General features: G+C 35.3%; 1 protein-coding gene across 3 annotated transcripts in view; it reads left to right on the forward strand.

Moving 5' to 3' along the window:
- Positions 1-16,733, forward strand: part of Fam184a (family with sequence similarity 184 member A) — a 118,609-nt gene that overhangs the window by 41,985 nt on the left and 59,891 nt on the right. For 2 of the 3 annotated variants that reach the window (XM_027953034.2, XM_027953035.2), the window contains exons 1-5: positions 7,282-7,992; positions 8,708-8,843; positions 10,391-10,572; positions 11,813-12,010; positions 15,893-16,015. In XM_027953034.2, the coding sequence (XP_027808835.1) occupies positions 7,339-7,992; positions 8,708-8,843; positions 10,391-10,572; positions 11,813-12,010; positions 15,893-16,015 (1,293 nt within the window). In that variant the 5' untranslated portion in view covers positions 7,282-7,338. Of the gene's footprint in view, positions 1-7,137; positions 7,993-8,707; positions 8,844-10,390; positions 10,573-11,812; positions 12,011-15,892; positions 16,016-16,733 lie in introns of those variants that run through there. The other variant, XM_027953033.2, reaches the window with a different exon arrangement.

The raw sequence follows: 16,733 nt of genomic DNA on the forward strand, positions 1-16,733 counted from the left end.
GCAGATCTGGTCTGGGCCTGACCTCCCACGGTAGTCTGCTGGTTGGAAGGGGCAATCTGGTGCTGGAGGCTGGGCTCTGGTGGGTGTCTGCCAGTGGCGAGATGGACCTGGGCCTACTATGAGCCTGGGTCCCACTCAGGCCGGTGTGGGCAGATCTGGGAAAGTAATTTTTATAAATCAATTTTATTTCAGTGCTTAATTTTTGAGGAAACTTGCTCCATTGTTTATTAAAGGAATATTCCTTAAATTTTCTTCTTTCATTGTTGTTTTTCATTCCTGTTTTTCTTTTTGGTGCGAGGGATATAACCCTGGCTTAACTCCAAGCCACATCCCCAGCCCTTTATTTTGTGTTAGGGCCTTGCTAAGTTGCTGAGGCTGGCTTTGAACTTGGGATCCTCCCGCCTCATCCTCACGAGCCTCTGGGATTATAGCTATGTACCACCCCACCTGGGGATAGTTAGTCTTTATTGTGAGGTTCTAATTTGAGAAATCACAGGAATTAAGGAAGGGGTGTGTGTGTGTGTGTGTGTGTGTGTGTGTGTGTGTGTAGCATGCATTAATTATTGAAGGGATAGGAGTAGTGAATCTTCATAGTTAAAATTTAGTTTATTTCTTTTTTTTTTTTTACATTTTTAGTTGTAGATGACACAATACCTTTATTTTTTATTTATTTATGTCATGCTGAGGATTAAACCCAGTGCCCCAAGTGTGTGAGGCAAGCACTCTACCACTGAGCCACAACCCAGCCCTAAACTTCAGTTTATTTCTATGCACACATTTAAATATATATATATATTCATACTTAGTTTCCCCCTGTAAAATTATATCTTATTGTATATAGCTTTGTATACTTGCCTTTTTTGTCCTCCCTACACCACCTACAGTACTGGGGATTGAACCCAGGGTTACTTTACCACTGAGCCCCCTTTACATCCTTAGCCTCCCTGCTTCTTTTTCAGTACTGGGAGTTGAACCTAGAACTTCACACATGCTAAGGCAAGTGCTCTACTAATGAGCTACATCTCAAGTCCTTTTTATTTTAAGACAAGATCTTGTTAAGTTGCCTAGCTTGCCTTGGATTTGCCAGCCTTCTGCCTCAGTCTTCTGAGTATCTGGAATTACAGGCATGTACCACCACTTTCAGCTATACTTACCTTTTATTGTAAACTTTTTCTTGCATATAAAATATTCTTCTAAAATAAAATGTGCTATTTATTTTGGGGATGATTTCTTGTTGGTTTCATGGTATATTGTGTGGTTATACCAACACTTACTCAATGATTCCCTTACTTTAGCAGTGTGGTAAGTCTGCTGATATAATATACAGCAGTTAGGTTGTTTTAAGTTAATAAGCTGATAGTGCACATTTTGCTTCAGAGATGTACTATATTACAGCTTAAACAACAATAATCTATTTCTCGCAGTCTGGTAGCTGGGAAATCAAGATCAAGGTGGTTCCCAATGAGGCTTGCGAATGGCCATCTTCTGTACTTGGCCTTATGTGGCAGAGATGGGAAACAAGCTCTCTGGTTTATTGTCTTATAATGACACTAATCCCATTACAAGGTTTCCAGCTTCATGATTCCATCTATAGCTAACTACATTCTGAAAAATCTAATTTTCAAATACTATCATATCCCTGTTAGAGCTTCAACATATGAATTTTGGAGTAATAAAATTCAGACCATAGCAGCCAACAATGAAAACCTTTTCAGAAGCTACTTATTTTAACCTAAGTAGCAATTTAAAAACTCACATTCAGAATTGTTCTCATTCTGCCTCTGGGAAAAAGTATCTGAAAATCTTCATAGAAAAAATAAAAATTACTGTTGCTTATTCAGCTTGAAATATGTAGTTAAATTATCCATTATTGACATAAAATGGAACCATGAAATTGCTTAGATGATTCATCTGCAAATGTCTTATAGTATCTTTTAAAATACTTTAAAAGATGAGGCCGAGGCTGGGACTCAGTGGTAGAGTTCTTGCCTGACATGCATGAGGCACTGGGATAAATTCTTAGCACCACATAAAAATAAATAAATAAAATAAAGATATTGTGTCCATGTACAATTTTTTTTGAAAAAAAATATTTCAAAAAATACTTTAAAAGAGAAAAGAGACTTTAGAGAGTTTCCTTTTCCTTCTTGGAAAATAATAGCCAATTTTATGGATAATTACAATTACTTACTGAAGTTCCTTTTAACTTTAGTCTCATTCTCTCAACAAATAAATAATGCAACCAAGAAAGAAGATTTACTATATTTTATTGCTTTATGCTTTTAAAAAATTCATATGCTATCATTTTTAAAATTTGATCTTTTAACAACAGTGTCACTAGGATAGAATAAGTACAATTTTTATTTAATATTTGAGAAACTTGAAGCTTGGAAAAATTAAATTTACCTGTAGTCAATAATCCAGTTTGGGTTGGTTCTGCTACTTCAAGTCCTATCTTCTGTGAGTTCAAAGAACATGGGGAGTTTTTATATTACATTGCTCTGAGAAATAGTAATTAGAGAAAAATACTAATTTATATTGAAATATGAACAACTAGAAGATACTATATCCAGTTAAACATAACTTGAAAATTCATGTATAGTAATCTCATTTTAAAATAATGTAACTTCATAATGATCTATTTCAAATGGTCATCATGATTTATTATGCTTGGCGTCCTTTTATTGGTTCTTTTTAAGTTTTTACAAACATTTAAATATTAGTTTCCCTGGAAGATACTAATATGTGTTCATTATGAATTTCTGCTTCTTTTAGGTAATATACTTTCAGAATCACATAATTCTTTTTTTCAGTGTATGAGTTTTAGAGGAGGAAATTCTAGAAGTTTTGGTAGAGAATAAACAAAGCTAGTATAAATTACACTCTTTCATCTTTTTAATTTTTGGCTACCAATTTTGACTAAGGTGACTTGCCTACATATAGAATTGAAATTGATAATGATCTTTTCTGTAACTTCTCAACTCTGGCTCATATAGTGTGAGAGCAGTTGTAGGCAATACATAAACGTTTTGTAAATGTTGGACATAGTTTTGCTCCAATAAAACTTTATTTACAAAGACAAGCAGCGGCCATATTTGGCCTTGAAGTTATAGTTTGCCAGCCTCTAGATTAGACTTTAAGGTGAAATAAAACTCTTCACTATATTATTTTTGTATTAGTTGTTACATTATTTTGTATTAGTTGTTACATTTTTCTTTTTGCTTTGTGTAAATTCTATTCTTTTTAACTCCATGTTGATGTGTCCCCTTTAATTTCACACTTTTATTTACCCTTTTTTGGTGGGGGAGGTACCGGAAATTGAACTCAGGGGTACTTGGCCAGTGAGCCACATCCCCAGTCCTATTTTGTATTTTATTTAGAGACAGGGTCTCGCTGAGTTGCTTAGTGCCTCGCTTTTATTTATTTATTTTTTTAAGTTGTGGATGAACCTTTATTTTTATTTATTTTTATGTAGTGCTGAAGATAGAACCCATTGCCTCACACATGCTAAGCAAGAGCTCTACCACTGAGCCACAACCCCAGCCCATTGCCTCACTTTTGCTGAGGTTGGCTTTGAACTCATGATCCTCCTGTCTCAGCCTCATGAGCCAGTGGGATTACAGACGTGCACCACTGCACCTTGCCTTTATTCACTTTTTTTGAGTGCCATTATTCTTTTATATCTTTAGTTTCTTTTCTAGACATCCTCATATATCTTTCCAACCCTGTTATCAAGACTTTTCCAATCTAATTAATCAAATATTTATTGGATTTCTAGAGAGAATAATAATAAAGAAATGAACATGCTGGATATTAAAAAATGATAAGCCAAGCCAGGGTGTGGTGGCGCACACCTGAAATTCTGGTGATTGGGGAGGCTGAGGCAGAAGGATTGAAAATTCAAGGAAGGCACAGCAATCAAGCGAGACCTTATCTCAAAAAAAAAAAAAAAAATGAGGAGGGCTGGGGATATAGTTTAATGGTAAAGTGCTCTTGTGTTCAATCCCCAATACCAAAAAAGAAAGGAAGGCAGTCAGGCAGGCAGGTAGGCTTCAGCTGACTATTAAAAGGTTGGAGAGAAATTAAATATCAGAGGATATTCTTTGTGACTCCATTTGGTATAAAACAAAATGTTTTTCCTACTCTCACACTTAGTTCTACACTGAACTCTTCACCTCTGGTCATCAAAATGTATATGGTTTCAATAAGTCATTTACAAGTGGAAGCTCACATGTTACCTCCCTCTTTCATTTCTTCCGCCAAATAAGGAATCCCACCATGGACTGGTCATTTTCAAGATCATTTCCCGGAGCAAGGTGCTAAAGATATGGTTTGCTTTTCTCTTGGGAGTTTATGTCTTTGAATTTTATTTTTCTTCCCTGTGGTAAGATAAAGTGTCAATGGGTGCAGACTTGCCCTTGAAAGTCCTGAGGCCAGAGGTCTACACCAGCTTTACCCAGGTATTCTGGCAAATGGGCTCCTCTCTGACTGGTTGACTTGCTTTTTTTTTTCTTTGTGACTCCATTTGGTATAAAACAAAATGTTTTTTCTACTCTCACACTTAGTTCTGTACTGAACTCTTCACCTCTGGTCACCAAAATGTATATGGTTTTTCTCCCTATGAACAACCAATTCTCCAGTGTACACCAACTGAATGTCCTATAATTCAATTCAGTTATGATACTAACTACCTGGAGATAGCATCAGATCCCACAGGTTGACAGTTCAGTCCTACAAGACTATGCCCATTTCAGATGCTATTTGCAAGCCTCAAGTTGTGACCTGTACTTGTAACAGGCAAGCTCTGAATCTTAAGTTCCCACTCCCCACTCTTGCATTCAATTAATAAAGCTAGGGTGGTTCATAGAACCGAGGGAAACACATTTGCCCTTTTCTTTAAAATACTACAGATAACAGCCAAACAAAAGAGATGCATAGAGCAAGGTCTATGGGAAAGGGCACAAAACTTTCTGGGCACACCACTCTCCCAGTACCTCCATGTGTTCAGCAATGTAGAAGTTCTCCAAACCCTGTCCTTTGGAGTTTTATGAAGGCTTTATTATGTAGGCATGGTTGATAAATCCTTGATCATTACTAATGAAATCAACCTTCAAGCCCTTTCTCCTCTCCTTGGAGGTCAAGCAGGATGTGCGGATGTGGTTGAAAGTTCCAGTACTCTTATCACATATTTGGCTCCTCAAGCTGTCTTGCATCCTACTAAGGTTACCTCCTTCGAACAAAAGATTGTCCTATCACCTAGGAAATTCCAAGGGGTTTAGGAGGTCTAGGAGCTCTATGTTAGGAACCAAGGGCAGAGACCAAATGTGTATTTCTTATTATATTGCAGTATCACAGACCCTTCCAGTCTTTTCTGGCCATTGACTTAGGCAAGTATGAACACAGGAGATAGGAATAGCAAGCCACCCAACTTTTTTGGATTATAGACTATCTTTAAGCTTCAATGCATAGATAAAGGAGTCTTCCATGGAATTTCTGTTAGCTCATTAGGGACATAATTTGGGATTTGGAATTAGGATTTAAAAAAAAAAAGCAGACTGAATCAGCACTTATTTTTCTTCTGTGCACATATTTTCCTATGTAAGATAGATGGCCTCTAATGATTGCATCTTAAAATAGTTACAGCAGACCAAGTGAGTATATGGACAGGGTACTGGATCTGAAAGCAAAGTCATATGTGCTGAGAGTGAGCCCCTGCAGTGGGGTAGAACTGCCCTGCCTGTATTATGCCTTCTGCAAGGTAGGCAATCCAAGAAAAATGACAGCCTGTATTCAGCAAGTAGGGTCAGGAGTTATCAGGGATATTTGGAGAACAGGTGAGTCTGCCTCAGTTTTCCCAGGCTGCATGAATGAGTTCTCTACAAAAATTTAAACTTTCGCATCCTAGTTTTTATTTATTTATTTTTTTAACCAGTTCCTGATATCTGGTGCTAGAATTTATTTCTAAAGTCAAAGTAAGATCACACTAAAATAAACAGGTATCCAGGATACCAGTTTTTAGCTTCTTGTTGGATTATATAGTATTTACTTATTCTTGCTTCAGGAGAAATCAGGCACATCTCTAAGTCTTAAGTACTTGTCATGGAAGTATCCATGTACTAAATGGTTTGGCCACAGTGGTATGACAGAAGGCATGAAGGGAACAGAGAGGAGGGATGAGAGTGTTACGGTATAGGGACTATGTTGTCATGTGGAATAAAATAGGGGAAATCTCAATGGAATCATTAAAATACAGGGACTAAAAGGAAAGTAAAGACCTAGCCCCATAGCACTCTGGTTCTAGTAATCGGCTTTTTTGAAGGCAGAGGAAAAATTAGACAGTGAATAAAATCACAGCATTTAATATGTGAAATGTTCTAATTGGATCTTGAAAGGTGACCACCAACTTGAAAAAGAAGAGGATCGGCTTTAAAAACAAACCTCAGACTGTGTGGTGAGCAAAGATGTGCCAGAGGACATAGGTGTTCAAGGAGCTGAGCCCAATGCACTGGGATCAGACTCTAATGCCCATAGGATGCTCTAGAACACAGGGACAGGACAGGAGGAAAAGGACCAAACCCCTTTGGGCCCTGTATATCTGGGGCTCCCCCAAACTGGAATTCTGTTCACTGGCGTTTTGTGGAGGCACAGGGGAACCAGCCCAAGTTGGGAATAAATTCCATGAGTGAAACTGGATCTCTTAAAGAAACAAGGGAAATTTCCATTTATAGCAGATTTTGTTCATTATTGTAAATAGAAGTGTTCTAGAGCCTTAAAGAATTGAAAAAGGAAATTTAAAATATTTAAACAGACATAAAAGGCTTTGGGGAAGACTTAGGGACCAGGGCTCCCATTCTCTTTTAGTCAAGTCTCCTTTGTTCCTTTCCTCCTCCCGCTTTAATTTAATTTGTAGTACAACATGATTAATTTTGAATGCTTTGAATCATCATTTAAAAGTCTGTGCTAAGATAGAAATTTCTAAGCAAATCAATTTATGAGTAAAAAACTTGAGGTTTCATGGTAAATATTAATATTTACCATAACTAATATTATGTGCATAAAAGTCAATCCAAATGAAAGAATAAGTTAAGGTTGTAAAAGAATATGGTTTACTCATTTTTCTCCCTTAAAACCATACAGGTAATATATGCTTTGAACACTAAAAATGATGAGCATGAATCTGCAATTCAAGCCCTAAAAGATGCTCATGAAGAAGAAATCCAACAAATTCTTGCAGAAACAAGAGAAAAAATATTGCAATATAAAAGCAAAGTAACAGAGGAGTTAGAGCTTAAGAGAAAGATTCAAGTTTTAGAAGCATCCTTAGAAGATCATATAAAAATGAAGCAACAGGCTTTAACAGAATTTGAAGCGTATAAGCACAGAGTTGAGGACATGCAACTTTGTGCAGAAGCCCAGCATGTCCAACGCATAGTAACCATGTCTAGAGAAGTTGAAGAAATTAGAAGGAAATTTGAAGAAAGATTACGGAGCTTTGGACAGCTCCAAATACAGTTTGAAAAAGACAAACGATTGGCATTGGAAGATTTGCGGACTGCTCACAGAAGGGAGATGCAAGAGCTGTTAAAGTCACAGCAGGATCACAGTGCCTCAGTAAACAAAGGGCTGGAGAAGACAGAGGAACTACACAGGCTGGAGGTGGAGGCCTTAAACAAAACACTTGAAGAGCTAAGGCTTGAAAAGAAAAAACTCATTGAAGATTATGAAGGCAAGTTGAATAAAGCTCAGTCTTTTTATGAACGTGAACTTGATACTTTGAAAAGGTCACAGCTTTTTACAGCAGAAAGCTTACAGGCTAGCAAAGAGAAAGAAGCTGATCTTCGAAAAGAATTTCAGGGACAAGAAGCAATTTTACGAAAAACCATAGGAAAATTAAAAACAGAATTACAGATGGTTCAGGATGAAGCTGGCAGTCTTCTTGACAAGTGCCAAAAACTGCAGATGGCACTGGCCACAGCAGAGAGCAATGTTCAGGTAAGTCAAGAGTTGTATTCCACACATGAATTCTTTCTCTTTTCTCTTTTAAATATATTTATTTTGTAGACTGGAGAGCACCCTAGCTAGTTTAGGATCAGCTTCTTTGCATTCTCATAATTTAAATTTTTCTTTTTTCCATTTTTGCTTTTTCCTTTGTGAGAAAAATCAATGAAGTGATGATTTTTATTACCCTGAACCTGTTCTGTCAGAATCTCAGACATCTAGGGCCTAAAAAGATAAGCTTAAAATTCTATAGATTATTTATGAAGGTATTTTATTTAAATAACATGTTAATATTTTCCTAAGCAGTTTGGGAGAGTTAAAACATTGGGCTTAGGGTTTAATTATGTTTTTTCTTTCCTCTTCCAATGGTCTGCCCATCAAACAAAAATTAATTGTTTTAATAGTTCTTGAAAATAGCTAAAAGTCTCCACAAGTTTTATCTCATTAACATAGAAAGTTTAAAACTTTTAAAAATATCTATGTAGCATAGAATGGATTAGAAAGGGTAGAATAGTCTTTCCTGACTGGGGCATATAATTTGTGCAAATAAAAAGTTATAAATGTCACCATTGTGTACAGATAGATCTAAAACTCTAGGTATAGTTAAGTAGGACTTTTCAACAAGAGAAAGCTTATGCTTATAATTTAAATAAAGGATTTAGCTTAGTGTCATTTTTGCATTTTAATATGTCTCTTCAATCTTTCTTAGGTTCTTCAAAAACAGCTTGATGATGCCAAGGAGGGAGAAATGGCCTTATTAAGCAAGCACAAAGAAGTGGAAAGTGAGCTAGCAGCTGCCAGAGAACGTCTACAACAGCAAGCTTCTGATCTTGTCCTCAAAGCCAGTATGTCTGACCATAATTTGTTATAATGCTCAGCTAAAACCAACACTAAAATATTCTTTCAAGACAAAATTTGAATATTTAACAATTTTTTATGATTTAAAATTTAAACATTTTACTAATATTTTTAAAAAATATTTATTTTTTAGTTGTAGTTGGACACAATACCTTTCTTTATTTTACTTATTTATTTTTATGTGGTGCTGAGAATCGAACCCAGGGCCTTGTGCTAGACGAGCACTCTACCTCTGAGCCACAACCTCAGCCCCATTTTACTAATATTTTAAAATTATTTGGATTCTATGTTAAAGGACTCTGTTATCTTATTAGTGAACCATAAGAAGCAAATGATTTTTAGGAATATATTTTTGTAGAAAAACTAAGATTTAGCTGGTAAAATTACCAGTAAATAAAGCAGTAAAAGAAAAATCAAACATTCTAAGAAGACTTTCATCCTTTAAAAGCCTACATTTTAGAGCATTTAAATCAGTTGAACTATATGCAACTTTAATTTGACTTGTTATTAAGGATTGTTTTACATGTTAAAACTGAATTGTCCATTCTCAAGTGGCTGAGTTGCTCATTTCATAGCCCTTACTAGAGGAGGTAGCTGACCTATGTCAGATCCGAAGTTGTGTTTTGTTGTAGTGTTTAATGTGCCCAGCAAAGCTGATTAACACCTTTTCTGATTTTCATTGGCTTATTGATAAATCACAGATTTCTCTTCCCACAAAGTACTAATTTTTAATAACCTTCAACATGCATCAGGATCACCTGGAGGGTTTGTGAAATCAATGATGCTTGGCTTCATCCCTAAGAGTTTTTGACTGGGTCTGGGGCAGGCTTTTTTCTCACATGATGTTGGTCCTGCTGGTACTTTGAGAACCACTGCATTAAACCATGCTTTCTATGAGCCGCTGTTTTCAAATTCACATCTGCTCTCTCGTTTTCCTCCCCTTCCCCATACATTTTCACTGCCATTTATTTTATTCTTTCATAACTTTGCTGTTCTTACCTGTTTTTTTAATCAGTCTCTTGTCTAAAACAAATTCAGTCTCAACGAAACTGCTATCTGCCACCTTTGTTCCCTGCATATAAATTCTTTCTCTGTTAAAATTAGAAAAAAGAAGAAATTAGAAAAGAACAAATTGCTCATTTGGCTTCATAGTGTTAGTCTGTGCATCCTCTTACCTTGTTTTACTCCCAGGAGTCTTTTACATGAACCAATGAAGAGTTGCTTCTACTTCAGCTTGTATAGCCTACAATCTTAAAAAAGAAAAAAGACAAGGCAGAAACTTATTAGGTACAGAGAGCAACTTCAGTGAAATGAAAATGGACTTTCTAATTTAAATTATTTTAGTTGGATAAGAAACATTCCCATGGTAAATATTTCCATTTTATACAGTGAAGAAACCAAAGAAAAAATTGTACATGCAGACCAATTTATTTTACTTAGGTATAAAGTACAATTGTGTAATTAAATACAAACTGTTTAGTATCACAGTAACTGATTTCTAAATTGAAAGGATTTTCTTTTGGGGGGGGCATAGGTCATATTGGAATGCTTCAAGCAACTCAAATGACCCAGGAGGTTACAATTAAAGATTTAGAATCAGAAAAATCAAGGGCCAATGAGAGATTATCTCAGCTTGAGGAGGAAAGAGCTTTTTTGCAAAGCAGAACTCAAAGTTTGGATGAAGAGCAGAAACAGCAAATCCTGGAACTAGAGAAGGTAAAGAATAATAAGATACCCTACCTCAAAAGGGGAGGGGAGAAAGGTCAGTTTTGCTTGTTTTCAGATTTAAAGTATTTGGAGTGTTTACTCCTACTTCCACAGCAACAGTGCATTTCTTCTGCAGTTGTTTTTATTTTTATCTTGAGGAAATTTACAAAGCTAGAGTATTCCATAATATGTATATATTCAAAATACTTGGGTAATAATCTAGAATATAAAAACTTAAGACATTTCAACCTATTTCAAGCCAGAAACTGAGTGAACTCTGATTTCAATGGAAGGTGCATTTAGTTATAATCAGATTTCTTTTTGTGTTAATTTTTTTTTCAATACTGGAATTGAACCCAGAGCCTCAAGCATGCTAGGCAAGCACCCTACCACTGAGCTACATCACCAGCCCTTTTTTTAAACTTTATTTTGAGATCTCACTAAGTTGCCCAGGCTGACTTCAAACTTTCTGTCCTCTGTCTCTTCCTCCAGAGTAGCTGGGATTATAGGTATATGCCACCATGTTTGTCTACACATACACCTAGGAAATTTTTATACAACTAAAAAGGATGACAAGCATTAAGTTTTGAAAATTCATATATCAGCAAATCAAATTTCTAGATTAAATAAGTCAGATGTTATTTGTAGAGTCATTGCTGAATATTTATTTGTTTTTTTTTCAGATACCCATAGTACCATGTAGGAGTTTCGGTCATCCTTTCCTTTCTCCTTCTCTCAACAACTTAATATATGTGCATACACACAACCTTTCGCCTTCCATCCAGTTAAGCTCCGTTCCTGTGTATTCTCACAACACATGATGGACACCCCTTTCATAGGACTTATAAAATTCTCAGTGTCTTTTAACTTTTTTTGCCACTAGACTTGTGAGTGCTTAAAGGATATACAATTGGAACTCAAAATTTTATTGAATAGTATCACTTGAGATGGTAATGAGTGAACCATTTTGCATGCTACTTTGACATACAGGAGGTCAATCTCTTTTAAACTTCCTTTTTTCGATTTATATTTGAGTCTAACTTAATAATGATATATTTTACTTCTTGGTTTAAAATATTTTATTTTACCTCTGTCACCTTGTTACTTTCTGAGTATACCAGTGATCTATTCTTATATTTCAAAAGTAGATCTCATAGCATTCAGTTTATTCAAGTTTACATATTTGTAAGGTGTTCAAATACTAATAGCGGTAATAGAAACTACTGACCTTTATTTGTTTTAATTTTAGAAAGTAAATGAAGCAAAGAGAACTCAGCAAGAATATTATGAAATGGAGTTAAAAAACCTGCAAAATAGATTGGAAGGAGAGATGACTCAATTAAATGAAGCCCATTCTAAGACTTTGGAAGAATTAGCCTGGAAGCACCATATGGCGATTGAGGCTGTCCACAGCAATGCAATTAGAGATAAGAAAAAACTGCAAATGGTAAGTAAAAATTCAGTTTATCATTGTGTTGTAAACCGATGAGAAATCCAACATAGCCTATATTATAGCAGAATAATTTGCTTCATTTTGATGGTTCCTGTCCTATAATCATTCTTCAAATCATAGTTCAAATAGAATCATACATGAAGTTCTTGACATGGTACATAGTTTATTGAACTGATATATGGCATTGTTGTTTTAGTAGAAATACTGTCTTTGATCTTGAACTGTCTCTTCATGAGACAACCAACTAAGTGTACCCTTCAGGAAGCCTCAACTAGTTAAAGCATCTATTTTCCTTTCCTGTGAAAATTATTTTTGTGTGTTTTTTTCTTTCTTCCTCAACTAAGTCGTCAGCTTGCTAATGATTCTACGTAACAGTATTGGCACAGTAAAAAAAAAATGAAATATATGACAGACTTTGGCCTTACATGGAGCTCTTTGCTTATTAGCCACATTACCTTGAGCTCAAGATATATTTGTTCCTCTGAGGCTCAAGATAAAGTGTTGGGTTTCCAGACATATCCTAGCACATGATGATGAAAAAATACTGGTTATTAGTATTTCTTATCATGTGGCAGATACTGCCATGATGTTGTACATATATTTTTTCATTTAAGGACATTTTACTGAAGATGGGATGTGCTTAGTCATGTGTCATGTGCAACTAATGAAACTCAGGCCTTGAACTCAGGTCTCATGTATCCCAAACTCCAAGACATTTAAACACCACCTCATGTAGGCATTTATTAATGATGACTATTACCTTATATATAGTAGCATTTTGGAGTTTAAAAAGAGCTTTCCTACAGTATATTCCTTAATACTCAAGATTTGGAGATTACTATTATTTTTATTATACAGATAGTATAATATGTTTAATAAACCCAAATGCAGAGCCACAAACATGGTAAGTAGAACAAGTGGAATATGGATTTAGATCTTCTGCTTCAGTGTTCTTTCCTTTTGTGTCACAACTAGTTGGAAAAAATATTTCAAGACCTTAAAAATTAAAAATTCAAGTAAGACTTTCTCTCAGAATGTTGTTTCTGCCTAAGCTTACTATTATGTATTTATATAGCTAAATACTTAGTACTCTATGCACACTCACTATTCCAGGACTGATGTGTGCTGCTTTAATCATGTGTGCTGAGTGGCTCTGGATGTTCAGGATTTTATTGTAAAATGATAAATGGTACTTGCTACTTCTGTAATTTCTTTGATAGCTATCTTTTACTATTGTTTTTCATTTCAGTATCCCTCTCACTGTACCCTTCTCCTTTCTTATTGGAACATTTAAATGGTGTGTGTCTTGCTTTTAGTCTTTATATCTCTATATTGCTTTAAGTGCCAGAATCAAATTATCTTTTATCAGTATCATTTTTACTTCATTATTTTACTCTTAATCATTCTTTTATGCATTATATTTTGAGGCCACCTCAGAAGCCTGCCTTAACCCACTTATATTTCTTAAAGCATGATTGCTATAAGATTACTTGATGTTTCCTATATGTGAGCATATTCAAAACATCTGTGGTAGCCTTATTTGTACTCTTCTCTTTGGTCAAAATAATTATTTGTAACTTGCTGCTTCATTTCTCTCCTGCCTTCTTGCTTGTCTGAGTCTAAGCTAAAACCATGTTCCTAGAATAGTTTTTAAAGAATATTTAGCTAAAGATGACTTCTCTGCTCCTCATTGTTAAGTTATCCCAAAGGATTATGTTTTTCATCCTAACTAGTTCACCCACCTGAAAGTGAGTACACAGAGAACCCAAGCAGAGGAGTTGACATGCAAGCTTGAGACTGCACTGCCTTAGAAAGGCAAAGCAGCTCTTGTGTGGTATCTGGAATTTAAGATTTCAGCAAGGTTCTCATAAGAATGACTCATTGTATCTAAACTGTTCATGCATACAATGCCAGATCATAGGTGACCAGCTGCTAACAAAAACCTGGGTAGCAAGTATTTCATGAACTTTCCTGGTAGACAGCGTTTCACAGTGAGTTGTCACAAATTGCTACGAAATTGTATTCAATGTGAAAGGGTTCTTGGAGCTTTGCCTGTCTCCTATAGACTTCAGCTCACATTCCTTTCCCTTTGCTGGTTGTACTTTGATTTAATCATTCAGAGCCACTGTACAAGGAGTCCTGTGAGTACTCCTAGATATCACCACGCCTCAGTTTGTCATGGGTACCCTAAAATTGGATCCATTTATTACTCTACTCCCCTCACATTGTAAGGATGTTGAATGTCTTGTGACATTCCTTGCTCTTTTTTGCCTCCATGGTGTATCACTTGCTTTTTCCTCTGCCTTTGCATTCCCTTCTTACTCCACCTCCTTTTCCTTCCTGCTGTAGCCCTTTTAAACCATACTTAGGAATTGCTTTCTTTCTAAAGGTTTCCCTACCAAACAACCTTATCAGTTCCCCATCCATATACTCCTGTACCCTCTCTGTATGTCTAATTCTAACTAATATCTTTAATTACTTGATTTTTAAAATTTATTTATTTATTTTAATTAGGTATATATCACAGCAGAATGCATTTTGATTCATTGTACACAATTGCAGAAGAACTTTTCATTTCTCTGGTTGTACATGATGTAGCGTCACACCATATGTATAGTTGTACATGTACCTAGGGTAATGATATCCATCTCATTCCACCCATCTTTCCTGTCCCCATGTATCCTTCCCACTTCTCCCTCCCTTTTGCCAAATCAAGGTACCTACCTCCATATTCCACCCCACCCCCCCAGTTATGGCTCAGCATTCACTCATCAGAGAGAACATTCAGTCTTCGTTTTTTGGGGGATTGGCTTACGTCACTTAGCATGATATTCTCCAACTCTATCCTAATTTACCTGTAAATGCCATAATTTTATTCTCTTTTAATGCTGAGTAATATTCCATTGTGTATATACCACAGTTTCTTTATCCATTCATCTATTGAAAGGCATCTAGGTTGCTTCTACAGTTTAGCTATTGTGAATTGAGCTGCTATAAACATTGATGTGGCTGCATTACTATAGTATGCTGATTTTAAGTCCTTTGTGTATAGACTGAGGAGTGAAATAGCTGTGTCAAATGGTGGTTCCATTTCAAGTTTTCTAAGGAATCTCTCCATACTGCTTTCCAGATTGGTTATACCAATTTTCAGTCCCACCAGCAATGTATGAGTGTGCCTTTCCCCCCGCATTCTCATCAACACTTACTGTTGTCTGTATTCTTGATAACTGCCATTCTGACTGGTGTGAAATGAAATGTTAGAGTAATTTTGGTTTATGTTTCTCTAATTACTAGAGATGTTGAACATTTTTTTCATATTACTTAATTCTTGAGCTTATTAAAGGCAGCCACTATGTCTTAATTCGTTTGTTTCCCAAGTATTAAATAGCACACCTGGCAAAGAGTAGGTAGTCTTGAGTAAGTATCAGTTTTACTGGTTTTGCTATTCAGTGTCTTAATTTTGTACTTGCTAATACTCTACTGTTATTTCTATATTAAACATCTGGGTTCTAGAAGTGTTACTGGATTTGTTTAAATGTAAACCTAAAAGAATTCTGAATTCTGGAGAATAGTAATGTTTTCTTTATTCATCAAATTATCATTGAAATCATACTTCTCAGTTTTTTTACTATAACAATTTAAACCAGCTATATATTCTTTCTATTCAAAAAACTACTTAATGGGTGTATCATATATGATTGAATGATAGAATCTAAGCTACTGGGATTGAGCAGAGTCACTGTTAATTCTGATACTGTTTAAAGGTAAGATTAATTTGAAAATTGTCAAAATATAAGACAGAAAAGTCTTTCTTGGAATCTTGAAAGTTTATAATGTTTGCAATATTGTTTATTTTCTAATATTTCTTTTTCTAAGGAATTAGAGGAACAATATAAAAAGGAAAAACTAAACCTGGAAGAGGATAAAAATCAGCTTCAACTAGAGCTAGAAAACCTGAAGGAAGCCCTGGAAGACAAGCTGAATACAGCTAATCAAGAGGCAAGAATTCTTTAGGCATATCCCCTACATTATATATGTTTTTAATAATAACTTACTCTGGTGACACTGTATAGGTAGTGAAGGTAACATATCTAGGACAAAAATAATTTAAAAATCTTGATGCTTAATTTTTCATGAGTTTTTTATTAGAAGGTAAAAATTTACTATCAAAAACATTAAACCAAGTTGTTTTTCTAGGGAAGAATATTACCTTACTGGGAAATAAATGGAAGAGGCACGTCTTCTCTTTTGCAAAATCTTCCCTACCGTATGTCTGGTTTTTAAAAAGAGAAATGTTTTAAGTTCTATATAATGGTATCTAAAATAAATTTTAAGGGGCTGAGATTGTGGGTCAGTGGTAGAGCATTTGCCTGGCATGTGTGAGGCCCTGGCTTCGATCCTCAGCACCGCATATAAATAAATAAAATAAAAGATCCATTGGCAACTAAAAAATATTAAAAAATAAAATAAATTTTAAATTCTCAATGAAAATATCATTTATCCTGGAAAAGAAAAGGATATGATAAAAATGCTATCACAAATTTGTGAATAAAATCAATATGAAGACTTTTTTAAAATCACAACATTTTTCATCCCTTCTCTTTCCCTCTTTTGCCAGGTTGAGGCTATGGGCTAGAAAGGCCTTCATCCTGTCTTCTTCCCTTTCTTTCCTTTAATCCTTCATGTAGCTTGTTGTGTGATCGTCCTCAGACTCTTG

The sequence above is a fragment of the Marmota flaviventris genome, chromosome 6 (genome assembly GCF_047511675.1).
Source record: "Marmota flaviventris isolate mMarFla1 chromosome 6, mMarFla1.hap1, whole genome shotgun sequence".
Taxonomy (NCBI): domain Eukaryota; kingdom Metazoa; phylum Chordata; class Mammalia; order Rodentia; family Sciuridae; genus Marmota; species Marmota flaviventris.